The sequence below is a fragment of the Crocodylus porosus genome, unplaced genomic scaffold (genome assembly GCF_001723895.1).
Source record: "Crocodylus porosus isolate Cpor-Errol unplaced genomic scaffold, CroPor_comp1, whole genome shotgun sequence".
Taxonomy (NCBI): domain Eukaryota; kingdom Metazoa; phylum Chordata; order Crocodylia; family Crocodylidae; genus Crocodylus; species Crocodylus porosus.
Window position 1 is genome coordinate 21,264,990 of NW_017728915.1, and position 17,062 is coordinate 21,282,051.

Here is a 17,062-nt window from a genome sequence, read left to right on the forward strand (position 1 = left end):
GTAGCGGCGGGAAACGCGGCAGGCGCCGAGGACGCTCTCGTTGCTGTACTATATTTAATATGCAGCCAACTTGTAACATAAGTGAGCTGAAATCTGTCTGTCAGTGGCCTGCAAGGAGTCACCTGGCATAAGGGAATTACTCATTGATAGAGGCAGCACCTGCTTCAGCCCCTTCTCTCCTACAAGGGTACATCCTGAGGCATACAGCAGGATGGTCACACATTGTAGAAAAGAAGTCTATAAGTAACCTTCATTGGCAGGACAAGTCATTTAAAATCCTCGGCTAGAGATAAAGGCTGCATATGAACATTCATGTAATTTGGGAGAATTCTCCCAGGTTTGCTCTCATGGTAGAAAACCTTCCTAAAGTGATATGTACAGGCATTCAAATACTGATGTCATGAAGAGTGGAGAGCTTGCAGTGTTAACGCTCTGCAGCTGGGCGGGTGCCCTGGTCACACATCTCTGCAGGCTCCCTTAGTTTGCCTGGCAACAGATGACAGCAGTGCATTGGGCAGCCCTGATTGGGTAACCCAAACAGCCTTAATCAGCCTGTGTTGTCAGCATGCACAGACATTTGGTGTCCCAGGAGAAACTTTTCTGGAAGTGGTTTAAGCATGGTGGTGCCCATGTTTTCTTCTGGAGTGCCCATTTTTACTCTGGGGGAAAAAAGCCTGAACTTCTATTTACATTTGTGATTTCTCCTGGGAGAGTAGACTCCCCCAGGAGAAACTAAATGTCTGTACAAGGCCTAAGTCAAAGCAGTCCCATAGTTGCTTTAACTGGGCCTGGGGTTGATAAGGGATCAGAGAGACATAACCAGCTCCATGACACCTTCTCTTTTGTTGATCAGGGGTTGGATGCAAGGAAGCACTAGCCCAAGGTGCACAATGGGGCAGGACAGCATAGTGGCTAGAATATTTTGCATTTCTGACCTTCTGTGATTTTTATCAGTGCAAACTTCCACCAGTGCTGTATTTTGCCATTAGATGACAGATACTGAGAAAGTAAAACCCTTTTCCCTTGCACCAGAAAGTTTACACCCTTAATTTGCAGTATAGCAGTGAATGTTCCTCCTTGGAACTGTTTTGTCCTAAAGTTTAAGTTACAGTATAAGCCAAAATGTGGCATGCTTTGACACATTGACAAGCATTTCTGCATTTCTTTTTGAAGTTGGGCTCATTTGATACTGGAATTACAAGAATAAGTAAGTATTTATCAGTATGAGCAAACTCTCCCTAGTCTGCCCATAGAAATTGTCATGTCACATATGACACTGTTCTTGTCCTTCCCCCTGCCAAAATACTCACAGCCTCTAAATATAGGAAATAGTACATATTTTCCTGCTTATATTATGAACTGTATTGCTTTTCTTTTCTTTCTTATCTATTTCTCATTTTTTAGAACACCTGATGCAGTAGAGACAAATGGAGAAGATTCAGTGTCCTCTGAAGAGGAGAAGGAAGATAAGACAGATCTGAATGTGGTACATAGAGTTGAAGACTCTGTTACTCAGGGCAACTTCCAGAAAGAAGTAACAAATTCAGAATTGTTCAGTGGCCAAGTTAATGGCTCAAGTCATTATCACAGTGATGATGAAGATGATTTAGGAGTTGGAGATAACGGTGTACCTACCATATTTTTCTCTCATACTGTTGAACTTAAAAGGGTTTGTACTATTACTTTTTATCTATCTATCTATCTATCTGTACTTTATTGAAAATAGTTAACCTTATGGCCACAGACAATAAAGTCTACTGTTTCTTTAGTTAATTAATTGGATAAAGTAATTAGATCATGGAGGAATTAGATGGTCACAGTTTCGAGCAGAACCCAGTTTTTTGATTCCTTGGTCTAGAGGGACTTGGGACCAGAGTAAAAACAGAATCCTTGTTCTTTGGGAAGAGAAGTTTTGTTATTTAGAGCAGGTAAAGCAGCAGTAATGAATTCTTCAGGGAGGCATCCAGCCTGCCTTAAGTTTAATTCTGAGTGTGTAAATGAGAGCTTATGAAGAAACAAATCAGAAATGTCTGAACAGTTTTGTAAGCAAAATGGTGGAAGAGATTGGCAAGTAGTAGTCAAAATTAGGGTGCACTGATGAAGATTTTTGCAGCCGGTACTGATAGCTGATTCTTAACGAGGCATATCAGCTGATACCGATCTGATTTCTAATACCCAGCCCAGCAGCATTGAGAGCTACCTCCAGCTGGTAAGTCTGGTGTGGTGGAAGGAGTGGAGGAGGGGAAGGGGTGCAGATCAAGACCTCTGCGGTGAGGGAGTCGTGGGGCAGGGGCTGGGGCAAGCGCTGTCCAGCTGGGGTGGGGTGGGCACAGGACGGTGCTGCAGCTCATCTAGAGAGCATGGGGGTGGGTAGCTCGCGCTGCTGTGCACCGCTTGTGTGAGAGCCGCTGGTCCAGCAGCTCATCCAACACTCGTCTGCTCATCTGGTGACTTCCGCCGCATGTCTGGGAGGGCTTGTGGGGGAGGGGCCGTGTGCCCCTGGATTTGCACAGGGCAGTGCGGGCTGGGGCCAAGGCTGTGCCAAGCTATTCCCAGCAGGGCGGGACTGCTCTGGAAAGGGGCTACGATGAATTTTTGACTGCAGCCGCCCCTGTAAGCTCCTTCCCAGCACACCTCCACGCAGCTGGGAAGAGCTCGGTGCAGCCCCGGCGCCAGCCTGCCCCATGCAGATCTGAGGGCACATGCCCCTCCCCCATACCCTCCCAGACAACTGACGGGAGCTGCCAGACTAGCAGGGAGTGCCAAATGAGCCACTGGACCAACAGCTTCTGCATGAGAAGTGTACAGCAGTGGGAGCTGCCCCTGCGCCCCCCCAGACGAACTGCGGCAGTCCTGCGCCTGCCCTGCCCCAGCTGGGCAGCGTTTGCCCCAGTCCCATGCCTTCCTCACTGGAGGGACCTTGGTGTGCCCCCCCATGCCCATTCCCTTCCCTTCCCCCTCCCTTCTCTCCTTCCACCACACCAGACTTACCAGCTGGAAGCAGCTATCCACGCTGCCTGGCTATGCTTCTTACCGCCTGTGTCGTGCTGCAGCTGCGTCCATTCATGGGCCATTTATTGGCCGAATTTTTGGTTTGACATGGCCGATTTTCAGTATAGTAAATTTTCTTTATATCGGTGCTGTTCCCATATTGGACCAATGTATTGGTGTACCTCTGATCAAAACACTAATAAATATACAGCATTGCTTGAGTGGTAGGACTAGCTGGCCTGCTAGATCCTTCATTACTGCAGGATTTCCTCAGTTGAAGGAAAATTAGTAGTAGTTACATGTAGAGCTGTCTTTAGAATCTTACGAAGATTGTACTCCTAATAGGACACCTAAAACTTACCTTCAGAGAAATCTAATAACTATTTATGCTACTTACACTTTTAGGATAAACCTGTTTCTTTCTGGAATGCACTTTTAATTCTAGTCATGACATAGATTACTGTTGAATTTTAGGGTACCAGTTAGACATTTATCTGTAAGACCTTTCCGTTTAAAGTAAATACTATGGCATATCTTGTAGGTAGGGTATTTAACTATAAAGTTTATTTTGGCTTCTACCTGTTGAGCCTGACTGATTTCAGTTCATACACAGAAATATGATACAGAAAAAGGTAACCTTAAAATTTTTATACATCCTTTTAGAGATATTTGAAACAGTTTTGGTAGCATCCCTTGTCTAAAGTCCTAAATATGTATTTTAGTTAACATAGATTTGCAAGGAAGTTAAGCTGTAAGTAAACATAGTAATTTAAGGTATACTCTGCATATGCAAGTTGTTTCCTCTTGCACTATGAAGGAAGATGTTTTTGTACTTTTTGTGGAAAGTTGATGAGTGTTAATATAGCAAGACAATCAGCATGCTATTACTACATATTACTGTTTTAAATCTAGCAGTCTATACTCCTGTAGTGCCCTCTTACTCAGATGGAGAGGATTTATGACTTGTCTTGATCTGGACCCTGGGGGATTTTGGTTTTATAGTCTGGCTAAATTTGTCTTCACTTTTTAGGTAAGAATAAACACAGGAAAAAATACTACTTTGAAATTCAGTGAAAAGAAAGAGGAGGCAAAACGTAAAAGAAAGAATAGCAATGGCAATGGACATTCAACTCCAGAACTACCTAACATCAAAACACCTGCGGACATTTACCGGTATGTGGTTAAAGCAATGGCTAACATGCTTTTCCCATTGCACACTTGTAAAAGAAAGTCTTCTCTGAGTCATGCACCTCCTGCATGAACAGTGAAATCCGCCCTAAAAGCCAAAACATTTGGTGCTGGACCCACATTTTAGAAATGAAAGTGTGTGTCTTCTGCCGGTAGTCATACTGTTGATTTGTCATACTGCTTAACTGTGTTGCCCACTGCTTTGAGAATTATGTTTTTTTAAACCAGTAATTGAACATAATCAGTGCTTTTAAAATTTACTCCACATCCACAAAACTCCGCATTGTAAAGGAACAAAGCAGAACTTTGCATATTGCATTTAGTTTAAGATGTTTTTGGTCACTTTTCCATTTTACTTTTTAAAATAGAGCTGAACCCTATCTGTCACTTCCATTATACCTTCCCTCTAGCTTCACTCTAGCCTTTTTGTTCTCCCTGGTGTAAATTACTCTGGATTGCTATTGCCTCTTTCCTCTTTTATTCCTCTCCCCCCAGCACTTTTCAGCACAAGCTTTTTCTTTCATTCCATCCTAGACGCATTCTAGCTTGCTTTTCCTTCATTCCATCCTAGACGCATTCAGCTTCTAGCCACTCTTCATCCATGGAACTAGAAAAAAAGATCGTAGGGATAAATAGAAGATGATACAGAAGTCTTAACTAAAATTAAGGGAGACAGCTTTTTAACAGTATTTGGGATCTATTCCTATCTATCTTAAGGTGCAGATAGATATTTTGTTGGGTTTCAAATCCATGAGAGTTGAGTGGCCAGGTGCTTTTAGAAATCATTCTGCATCTTGCCTGGAAACTTGAAAATCTGGCCTGAACTATCCAGAGGCCAGTTGGAAAATGAAAGCTCTTAGGGCAGAAGACAGCATAAGAATTCTTCTTGAACCCTGTGAAGAGGCTCTATCTTTTCTAATTTTCGGCTACTGTATGCATAACAAGCATAAAGTAGTTGGAGACAAAATCCAGCACCCAAAAAAGGCATCACCCATGAACAAAAGCAATCAGTAAAAAAAGCCCATCACCTAGTTGTTGAATAGTGACGGTGCACGCTTTCACTTTGAGCCTGCATTTGCTCTCAGTGAAAACTTCCGTAAACTGGAGTGCTAGTGTCATAACCCATAGATCCCTACTTTTTCCCAGATTCATCAGGACTGATGAGGCAGTATTGTTAGAGGGTTTCTATTCACTTATTCCATACTCTTTCTTATGGAACACTCTGGAATAGCCCCAGCAGAGCTGGCAGCTTAACCAGATACTTATTATTTTTCATGGCTTACCTACAGAGTTTCTGTAGGCAGCAATGGATATTAACAGACTGGTCAATTAATGGTAGATTGGGAAAGCCATGACCAGCAATTAGAGGCATAGGCACTAGGGGTGCGAAGCGGACCATATTCGATTCAGATTCGATTTGGGGGATAGCAGTTCGATTCGCTGATTCGTATCACTGTCCCAATTCAATTCAGCTGAATCTGAAGATTTAATTCTGATTTGGAGAATCCGCGATCTGGCCATAGACACAGATTTAAATGTTTTTTCTACATACCTTGAGGTACCAGGTGCAGCTCATGAACACTGAGATGGTCCACTTTTGGGTCCGCCACCGAGCACGTGGGAGATCTGCCCGCATTCCTATGGGACGCTCCATCCGCCCCACCATCTCAGCATTCACGAGCCATACTTGGTACCCTGAAGTATGTAGAAAAAACATTTAAAGGTGCGTCTGTGGCTGAATCATCAAACCGGGCTTCCAATTCAATTCAGAGAGATTAATGGGTCTCCTGATTTGATTTGCATTTGGAGATTCAGCTGCTGAATTGGGCCAAATCTCCTCCGAATTGAATCAGCAACCAAAGCTTTGCACAGCCCTAATAGGCACCTGTAAAATTTGGTAGAGGCCACTGTTTTGGCTGATGCTCTGTTCATGATAGAAAAGTTTCTTCACAGTCATATAAACTAAAAGCTTTTTTTTTTTTTTTTTATTGAAAGCTCAGATTCCAGAAAAGTTGATGGCCCTTGCTTGAGAGAACTTTCTACCTAACATGTGCAAGTGAATGTTTAATCTATTTTTATATTTAATATTTTAAAAGAACTGCACTCTAGGAAACCTTCTATTACAACTTCTGTAATTTTAGAAAAACAAACTGAAAATAATCTTATGACTTGTTTACAGTTTTTCTTTACATTTTGAAGATGAAGCTGCTGCTGTTCATGAAGCTCTGCAAAAGGCTATAAAATTTCTGCTAAAAAAAAAAAGGTGTACTAGGTTAGGGTTGGGTAACATGTGGGCTGAGTGTCACAAGTGGCATAGGCAGCTTCTGTGAGTGGTGCACAATAGACTGGGGAGAGAGCAGTACAGTGGCAAATAGGGTAGGGAGCAGAACAGCAGATTGGGTGTAGAAAGGGATTCCAGTGGCACTCCAGGAAGGTACAGGGCTAACTTGTGGCAAAATTTCTGCCAAAAAAGGTTGACCCTAATGTATTAACTTAATGCTTTAATGAAGAAAAAGTCATGTTTGGGTGGCAGAATTACTCCTTGTTCATTGGTAAATAAAATGCTGTATTGTATCTTCTGAAGGTAGTGTCTTGTAATTCTGCAGCTGAGAAGTTGGAAAAGCAAATCATAATTAATTTGTACAAAGACAAAGAGAGATCACTGTAAATTTGTCATCTGATCCTGAAATAGTTTATTAAAGCTAACATTTTCTTTTGCAGAGTCTTTGTTGATGTTGTGAATGGAGAATATGTCCCTCGTAAATCAATTTTGAAGTCTCGAAGCAGAGAGAATAGTGTTTGTAGCGATACCAGTGAGAGCAGTGCTGCTGAGTTTGATGACAGACGAGGAGTTCTGAGGAGTATTAGCTATGATGAAGCTACTCACAGTGACAACAGTGAAGGGATATTGGAGGAGGAAGAGGAGGAGGGACAGGAGCATCTTCCAAAAAAACTTCCACCATCATCAGGGACATTTGAGGTACAGTTTTTGATTAATTATTGTTTGTTGGCATGGATAAAAAGGAACAAGCTGATTCATATCTACTGTTATTTTCTTTTTAAATAAATTTCCAGCTCTCTCTACCTGTTTCCCCTTTGTAGAAGGATTGCCAGGTAGCCTTTCTACTCCCTATGTCTGCCTATTTCCTCTCTCTTTAGGGTAACCAGGAAGCTCCCTCTACAATCATTGTAGCCTAGGGTTCTTCCACAGAGGGCACATGAGCTGGCTATTTGCCAGTTTATACAGTAGTGGGGAGTATCCCCTCTGCTGAGCCTGTTGACTGGGTTTTCCCTATAGCTCTAAGTTGTACAGCAGAATAATCACATGCTGGATTGTGCAAGATGCACATTCTGCTCACCTTCTCCCTTGCTATGCGTGTAATATTGGGAGAATATTGTTAGTACTGCAGCCTCTTAGTGTTCTGGTGCATGGTTTATGGCGATTCTTCAGGGTTTACTTTACATATTAATATTAGCCAGTGTGATCAGTGGACTCAGTAGAGACAGCTGGATTTCAAGTAGAGGAGAAGTTACCTTGTGAGATATCACACGCAGTGTAGTGCAGAGACTGTGTCTAAAAGAATATGCTCTTGCAGGCTAGAAACCTCTGGTGATGCTAACTAAACTTATTTCCAAATCTTGGAGTAGTTGTGTGCTCTTATATGTAGAGATGGTACATCACAAGGGAAAACTCATATGTCCTTAGCTGAAAGTATGAGTGGGAACTGGATGTAGCTGCTGTCCTGGCATCCTGGAATTCAACATTTTGCATCCATTTTTTTTAATGGAAAATTCTGATAAAATTTTAGAAGTTATATTAAATTGAATTTTCAGACATGTCCAACCCGGTGTCTTGAAAGGAGATGCTTTGAAGTAGATTCAGTAGCAGATGGAGTGGTTTATTCTGCAGCCACTTGGTTCTGTTCTTGTAAGCCTGTTTGTCTTCTAACCTTCACGCTCCCTTTATTTTTCTTGTCATGTTGTATGTTTGATGAAACCCTAATTCACTGGTTTTCAACATTTTTAGACTCCAGGCACATAATTTTCTGTGAATTGAGTAACACCCTATTTTAAAAAAAATATTACACTGCTTACCCCCTTGCAGTGAAAACAGCAGGCAGGGACTGAGCTTGAACCTGCACTTCTGAGCTTATCTCCTCAGACCTTGGGGTACCCTTCCAAAGAACTTGTGGGACCCTGGGTGCACCGTCACTGCCCACTTACCTACTTGGAGTCGCACTGACTTCACACTGATTCAGTGGGGACATACAGATCTGTCGGTTTAGATTATTGCAGTACTAGCATTCACGGTTATAACATTTTGGGGGCAGTGACTGTATCTTTTACCTTTGCCTTTAAAGCACCTAGTACTCTTGGCCATTATAAAGCAAAACAATAGCAGGTTGTTTCCCTGATGGACCTCTTCCCTGAACATCTCATGATTTTTCTCTATAGCAAGGAAGACCAGTCTTTTGGCAGGTGTGTGACAAATTACAGCCCTGCAACTTCCCCAAATCCCCTTTCCCTGCCCAAGCTGCTTTCTGTTCCCAGCCCTGTGCTCCCTGCTGCTCTGCTTCTTTCCCTGTGCTGCTTTGCTTTCTGCTTCCTGCCCTATCAGCCCTGTGTCACCTGTTCCCTCCCTGATCTGCTGCTTGCCACATACAGAGGCTGCTGGTGCCACTTGTGGCACCCGTGCCTCAGACTGATCCCCCTCTGCTCAATAGCAGATTTCCTAAGCAACTACAGCACAGTGAACAAAACACTTCTGTCATCATCAAAGAGGGCATTTGCCTTTTCTTAATACTGCAGTTGTTTTCATGGATATTTGAAATATATATTTGTATCCTTGAGCATTTGCCTACACTGATTTTTTTTCTTTGTTTCTAATTGTAGTAAAAACCTCAGAGACTCTGTTTCATTTACCTCTTTATAAAAATGCACTAGCATTGTTTGAACAAGGCAGCAGGAATAGGCACAGCTTTGGGCATATTTTAGTTAGAGTATAGAACAAAAAACATAGCTTTTTTGCCGGTCCTGCAACAAAAAAGCGGCTATTTTATTTTTCTTGGCAACTGAGTTACTCCTTTTAAAAAAATAAGCAGACTTAATAAATCCGGTATATGTTCCCTTGTGCCCAATACGATGATTAAATCTTGGATGTAAACTACTGCACCTTGTTCCTTAAATGCCCTGAACATTTTCTCTTTTCAACACATGTAATATGGTGATTTTTTTTAAATGTAGCTTTTTACATTGCATAGGCACAATATTACGCATACTATAAAACCATGGCAAATACTGAAAGCATTTATGAAGAGTAGCTTCTCAGTAGCTGTTTTTCAAATGGTAAATATCTTGGCTGTTTCTTTTTCTTATGAGAGAAGAAAGGTTTAATTCATATAATGGAATGGCTGCTTGTAAATTATAATTTTAAAATATTAACTATGTTTTAGTTAGAACTTGCACAGGAAGAAAAGAATTGGAAACGTTTTGCTATTCTTTTTAGTATAAAATGCCTTGACCAATTTTTGATCATTTTTGGTAAGGAAAAAAAAAGAACAAACAAAATATGTAGCTTGCCAATTTGTATGCCAGGTGTCAGATTGATGCAATTAGAAAAGGCCAAGATATTAAGCCATGAAAATGTGATGTATGATGGAAATGCTGATAGGCTCAAAATCTGCACATTTCCTCCCTTTGTTATACAAGATGAAATTGCCTATTGCATCATCTGTTTTATTTTCTTGATCATATGTCAGTAAGGAGGCTAATTTTTAGACCATTTGTGCAGTTAGGAATGAGATTAAGTATTGCTTTTAAGACACTGTCTTTCTTTTAGACTTTTTTGAACAAGCTATATTTTGAGGTTAATTACAATTTGGTTACTTATGCAAGGAACCATCATTGATTTAAAGAGATTTCTTTACTTTTGATTAAAAGAAATAACAGCTCTAATCAGACTAATATAGGGTAATGACCTCATGGGCATATCTTCACATTTGCATTTTATTAGCTGATTTTGAGTTTTCCTTTTTCTTATAGGCTTTTTCTGGAACTGTTATAGAAAAAGACCCTTTGTCTCCCTCCTTAATACCACACCCAAGCATTGCTCACCCTGGCCTGCCTACCATTCCAGAGCGAAAATCAGAGGAAGTTCTGTCTGAAGCATCAGAAGGAACTACAAAGAGGATTTCAAAATTCAAAGCTGCCAGAATGCAACAGACTAACTAGGTCCTGCCTACACAATGGAAGTTTGAATATTAACACCTAGTTTCACATTTGTTGAGATTATGTAAAACTATGTGCATTACACCTAGGTAGTATAAAAGGCATCCTATGTTAATTTGGCATCATTTTATCAATTTAGATTGCTATTGTTGATGGGGTTTTTTTTCTTTTAAAGAAAAGTTAAGTGTTTGAACACTTCAATATTCAGTTTATTTTGTCAATTTCCCTGTATGCTGTCAGCACCTTTGTATATGTTTGCCTTATGATCGCAGCACTTGGAATTATTTTCAAAGACTACTTCTCACACGCATTGTTTTTGTGTTTAAACCTAAATACAGGCAGTTTTGTACCAGCTGTGATGTTCTACATACCATATGGACCATTTTAAGGAAACTTTTCAAATTTAAAATGAATCCAACAATTATATTTCATTACTTGCTTTAGCATTTTAAGACATACTTGTATTCACATTGTTGTAGATTTTGCAACTAGGTGTCTGCTAAAAGTTGATTTTTTTCCTTCTGTTCATTCTAATATCCTACTGTACAGATCTATAAATCAGAATGCTGTGTTCATTGCAGGGAAGTTTCTTTGACTGAAAAGGGTATTTTGTAAAATTAAACTTTTCAAGTAAAAAAAGCTGTGAAATTTTTTCTTCTCTTGTGTTAATATGTTAATACTTGAAATAAAACATGCAAAGAGGTTTTTATTTTGAACTCAGATATTAACTTGAAGTGCTTGCTATTGCAAACACATGAGTTAGTCTGTTTTCTTCCCCTTGTATCTGTAGAGCTCCAATTAATGCCTGTGGCAAGTACATGCTCGTTGGAAGAAGAATATAGACCCAAACTATAGTGGCAAAATCCCCAGTACAGTATATGTACAAAAAATATTTGAATTGTCAGGGGAATGCCCAGAAGGAGCCAGTGCTTAAGATAAGTGTATTAATAACTACAACTTTATCTCAAAATACCATGGCAATAAGGTACTTGGAGCTGAAGGGGGAAGAGAAACATTTTGCTGCAGCAGGTAAATATGATTGTTTGCCTTACCATGTTTCCACCCCTTCGCAGCTCCTAAACCTACTAGAATGGTGCCTTCTGAGTCTGGGCCATCCAACTTGAACAGCAAGTCATTTAAGTACTATTGGAAAAAAGGAGCCTGGGCTACAACCCAACCAGCACTTTCAGTCTCTGTTCTCAAGGTTGTCACTGCTCCCATGGTACAAAATATCAGCTCACCCAACAACCAGGTACAATCTCCTCATATTTTAAAGATGAGTGATGTTGTCTGTAATGAAAAGCCTCCTTAGTTACATCAGCTTTAAAATATGGGCACTCTTGCTACAACTACCAAGAATCAGCACAGTGACTCACCTGAATTCTAAGGCCATATCTATGTCAGAAGGTTTTGTGGACATAGCTGTTGGGTGAGAGTGGTAAAAAAAAAAACCCCAAAAAAAAAAAACCCACACATGCACACCTTCTGAATACAGCTGTCCTTGGTTTAGGGAAAGTTGTTTGGCTGCATTGGCAGAAAAACTCCTTTTGGCATATGCTGCCTCTCCACTAGAGGGCTCTGCTGACACAGCTATGCTGCTTTGCTAAAGAGGCAGAGGCTCATCTGCTAAATCAAAGATGTATGACTATGTTGAAAGAGCAACTCTTTGTACAAGTAAAAGCAGTGCATGACCTATTTCCTTCGCAAGATACTTCTATGCTAAGGGTGAATACTGGCTCCGTCCCATTTTTGTGTCTAAGTATATGGGCCGGACTAACAAAAAAAGTGGAGTGGGAACAGAAAGAGGACCCTGTCCTTGCTGGAGCCTCACTGAGTAATCAGTGAGAGCCTGCTGGGTAAGTGATTGAGGAGATTGTTTTCAGAGGTATCACCAGCCTGTGTTGGTACAATCTTGATAAATCCCCTTGACCCAATGGGGACTTGGAAGTCTATTTTTTGATAGAAAATTATTGAACTATTTAATTGAAGGCCCATGCTGTTGAGTATGCATCCTTTCCACCTATGCTTCACAGAAAGAGAGTCACATTCCCTTTCTCTGCCCCTTGGTACCACATCCCCATTTTCCTAAGGGGCTGTGTGGGATCTAGGAGGAGTCTCCTATGTAGAGAAGGCTGAGGACTTTGGTGGCATGCGTTGTTCTACCTGTGCTAGGAATTAGTTCTTCTGTCTGTGAGTCCAGGGTTTTTAAAAGTGCAGTGTGGGAGCAGTGACCAGCTTTGCGTGGGTGGCTGCAACCCTGCTCCTAGAACTCCTGCCCACCCTCCCTTTCCCCACTGGAGCAGGCAGACCACACAGCAGAAGAATCAGGTAAGAATCCTGCTATCCCCGCTTTTGGCTCTTCCTCCCTTCCCCATGCTCAGTGGCATCTCTCCTCCTCCCTGCCCTCCTCCTCGATTGCCTCTGGATGCAGGGAGACCTGCCTGCCACCACCACTGTCCTGGCTGCTCCTGACCTCCAGCTGGGGCTGTCAGGAGCTGTGGATGGGCTCCCCTTCCCTGCCCTATTCCCAGGCTGGTGGGAACACCCAGGGGGATCTGATCCTACTGCTCCGGCCACAATGCAGCCTGGCTGGAGCAGGGCAGGGCACAAATGGCTCTGGAACTCTCCCTGTCCCCAGGTCAGCTGGGGACAGTGGCAGTGGCAAGTGTTAGGAGTGGGTAGGGGAGGAGTGGGAATGTGCCCCCTAGCATGGAGGGGAAGAAAGAAGGTGGCAAGAAGGATGGGATTATTACCTGCTTTGGTGACTTGAAAGTCCTTGGCTGCTACTTCTGCAGTCTGGTCCAGAAAGGGGTTGCACCCCCTCTACATCCACCCCAGCTGCTTCCATAGATGGATGAATGGCTTCTGCTCATACGAAGAAACACAGGCAGCTGTGGTCATTTGTCCTAGCTCCATTTAAGGTAATGGAGCTGTAACAGCTGACACTAGCCTCTGCTAGGGGCCTAGCCTGACCCTTAAGCTATTCTGAAAGGGGGCTGCAAGGTAGCTAGATGACCACCTGACTGGACAGATCCCTTCAAGATCCAAAGGGCTTGACAGTCGTCCCCTAGGAAAGAGGAGGAGGAAAAGTTGGGGTGTTTTTCTGCATGCCTGGCTCTTCTTGCTGGTTTCCTCCCAGAAGGGGCAATTTGAGTATTACAACAGTCCTTTTAAGCAGTTACTGAGAATCATATTGAAAGTGTTAATGATTAACTTGATTCATGCTAAAATGTAGGCTTTTTTTTAAAGCATATTGCATTAGTACTAAAATAAGCCATCAATGCCAGTCCACCCTCTATTCACGGCTAAATATTTAAAGGAGGTTATTTATAGCTTCTTTAATGAATTCTTGGCTAAACAAAATGAAATTATGTCCTAGAAAAGTAGAAGCTATTTTGTAACCAGAACAGTGCAACTGTAAAATATAGTTCCATGAATATGTATTTTAAATAACAAGGGGTTGAGATCCAAGACTCTCAGACATGGGTAATTAGAAAGAGACAGAGAGAGAGCCCCCCTTTAAAAGATTTATTTAGATATCTCTTAAAATACTTCCCATTCCTAGTTACATCGAATAAATTGAAATGCCCCTTGTCACTGTGGAGCATTTTCAAATCAAAGCCAATTCTTTGCTTATTATTTTCTGTGGTGTACCTTGGTTTGGAATGCAATATGGCCTGGATTCAGGAAAGCTTCCTTATCCTGGAGGCTCCTCAAGGAAGTGCTTAAGTTTCATTGAAGCCACGGGTTTCCCCTGAGCAGAATGGACTTCAGCACTTCAGATGCATTTCTGACCTGGGGACCTATGTATACCTTTCTTGCAGTACTTTCAGTAGAGGATGCCAGATGCATCTATTCCTGGTTTAGGCTTCTCATTTTGAGCTTTGTGGAGCCTTTGTAGCAGTGCAGAAGCAAAAATGAACCTGGTTGAAAATGCGGTAATGCACATAGAGGTAGTAGTGGAACTACCTCTGTGATAGACCAAAGACTGTCCATGCTTGGTGAAGATTTAAAAGTCCTTTCTTTTTAATTCAACACAGGAGCAGAAGACAACACAGGAAATGACTGGTTGGTTGGATGAAATAAATATGTTTTATTAGAGGTGGGTATATTAAAATCTTCCCTTCATGTAGTAGAACTGCCCCATGTTTCTATGCATTTAAGTGTTATGGGATTAAATTAATTTGGCAGAAAAAGCATCCTTTTTTCTGCTAAAGTCAGAGATTTTATTCATCACTTAAATAATAATGAGTGCAATGTTAATTTTTTTTAAATTTCTTGATTGCTTTTTTTTTCTGGTGCAGCAAGAGGGTTTGTGCTGAGTACTTCTGCCAGGGAGCCTTGACTTAAATAGAAGCCAAAAACAGCTACAAGCAACTGCTGCTGATTGGGATTGTCTGGTGAGTTTTTTTCTACTTGATGTGTGAAAGGACCCAAGTGATTGTTGTCATGTGACCCGGATAGAAACTTAGGTGCTCAGGAGTCAGTGAGGGGGGGCAGAGCAGGCCTCTAGTGGGTGTGGGACAAATGTTATAAAACAGTCTCTAGGAAGAAGGGCTAATTTTATACTTGTAGTTTCTTTGTGGGGCTTGGAAATCTCCTCATCTCTGGATAGTGCTGAAGGTAGGCTAAGAAAATACACATGGGGGATGAGTATAGGATGTTGGCACACAGTGACACTTTCAGGATAAAGCTTACCACAGGATGGGGTAGCTCTGCAATAATCTGAACAAGTTGGTACAAAGGGATGTGTTCCCAAATAAGGCTCTGGAATCATTTCTGTACCCCAGCTGGAGCAAATGGAGAGTAGGATTGTGTCATTCCTGAGGAGGCTATCAAAGTCTAACAAAGCAGGGACATTGGGAATGGGACACATGGGAAACGGACTACTATTAGAGAAAGGGTCTTCCAAGAATATAGATAGAAAACAGAAGAAAATAAAGTAGCAAATAAAGTGTCAAGAAATTCAGCAGCCATTCCATCTCTAGCTGGGATCTCATCAGCTCTCAGAACCTAAGCAGAAGTAGATGTGGTAACAAACCCAGGAAAATTGCAGGAGGTGGGGCTGGTGATTCGGTAGATGGAGTCTTTTCCTCTGAGTTGGTGTCTTGCGGTTGGCAAGGATGCTATCAAGAGGTGCTTAACCAGAGGCTGCAGCTGAAAATTTGTACTCACTACAGGGATGGCAGTTAACTCAGAATGGTATTCTATGACCAGTCACTCTTGGTTTTTTCCATGTTAATTTATGTTAGGAAGTGGGACCCTCCTGTTAGCTGAACATTGCTTATAGTGTAGGCATCACTAGTCCTCTTCTGTCTGTGGGTAGAGGGTTGTGTGCAGCTCCTGTCAGTCACCCATGTCCCATACCCCAAATCCATCTTTAACCCTAGATGTCCTACATCCTGGCAGAGTACAGGTGTAGAACTAATCTTCTGGTTCTGCCTGTGCTAGTTAAATGAGGAATGTTTAGCAAAATGTCTTAATACATATGAATTATGTGTAGACAAGGACTGTAGAGTCTGCTAACACATTAGCTCATCAGGCTAGGGGGCACTTTAATGTCTTAAGACTGAACATGACTTTTTAGGACAGGGGTTTTCAACCTTTTTTATTCTAAGTACCCCTAGCAGCCGGACGCTGAGGAGGGGGGCAGTAGCACATAGCTAAACACGAAGCTGGGGGGGCTGGTTAGCGTGTGCCCAAATGATGAGTGGGGGCGGTGCGTGACTGCACATGGAGCAGGGAGGTGGAGATAGTGTGTGGGTGAGCGGGGATGGAGTGCTACCGCCTCCCAGGAGCAGGGCTGGGGTGGGCCGGGGGAGTTCGTCAGGCTGGGGTGGGCCAGTGGAGTTCGTCAGGCTGGGGTTAGGGCAGCAATGCCCCTCTGTGGGGCAGGGAAGCTCACCAGGCTGGTGTGTGGCAGTGGTGGCAGCTGTGTGCAACCTTCCCCACCCCACATAGTGGCGCTGCTGCACCCTGGCCCTGCTCCTGGGAGGCAGCATCACTCCATCCCTGCCCTCCCATGCATACCCTGTAGGACCAGTACAAGTACCCCCCAGGGGTATGCGTACTCCCGGTTGACAACCCCTGCTCTAGGACATTTCCTTGGATGTATGTACATTATAGACTGCAGTTTTACATAGAGCAGAGCACAGAGACACCTAAAGGCATCAGCAGAATAATTTACCCTGTCCAGAGCTCCATGCTGTTCATTTAAAGCAAGTTCACATGCATCTACACTACACTGCAGTCTTCAGTGTAGATGTAAGTTTTGTCTACCTGAGATGTTACATGACATTTAATAGTATGTAACATGTCTGGCACATTTGCCAACATGCTGCTGAAGACATCTCGTTTGCCAAATCTAGACAGGGTCTGAGTGCGCTTGTCTGGGGGTTTCAGCCTTGTTGGACTCTGATTTACAACTTGTTTTGACCTCAGTATGGTGTCACACAGTGAATAAATTTTACTTAGTGGGTGGCTAAGCCTTCATACAGCCCTTCACACGTGAGAAGGGCTAAACCTAAAACATACTCACTTGTGTTGGCTTCCATGGGTACTGGGGTGTTTCCCACAGTATTACTGGCAAACTCTTCATGGAATGTGAATTTCAGAATAATATTCACAAATGTCTAAGGAAGCTATTTGTAGTCCT

At 42.4% G+C, this 17,062-nt stretch overlaps 1 protein-coding gene across 1 annotated transcript in view; it reads left to right on the plus strand.

Moving 5' to 3' along the window:
- The window catches only part of URI1 (URI1, prefoldin like chaperone), a 53,554-nt gene extending 42,496 nt beyond the window's left edge, over window positions 1-11,058 (plus strand). The window contains exons 8-11 of the mRNA XM_019535809.1: window positions 1,405-1,669; window positions 4,022-4,164; window positions 6,901-7,159; window positions 10,222-11,058. Coding sequence (XP_019391354.1) covers window positions 1,405-1,669; window positions 4,022-4,164; window positions 6,901-7,159; window positions 10,222-10,410 — 856 coding nt within the window. The 3' untranslated portion in view covers window positions 10,411-11,058. The remainder of the gene's footprint in view (window positions 1-1,404; window positions 1,670-4,021; window positions 4,165-6,900; window positions 7,160-10,221) is intronic.
- Window positions 11,059-17,062: the final 6,004 nt, after the last annotated feature.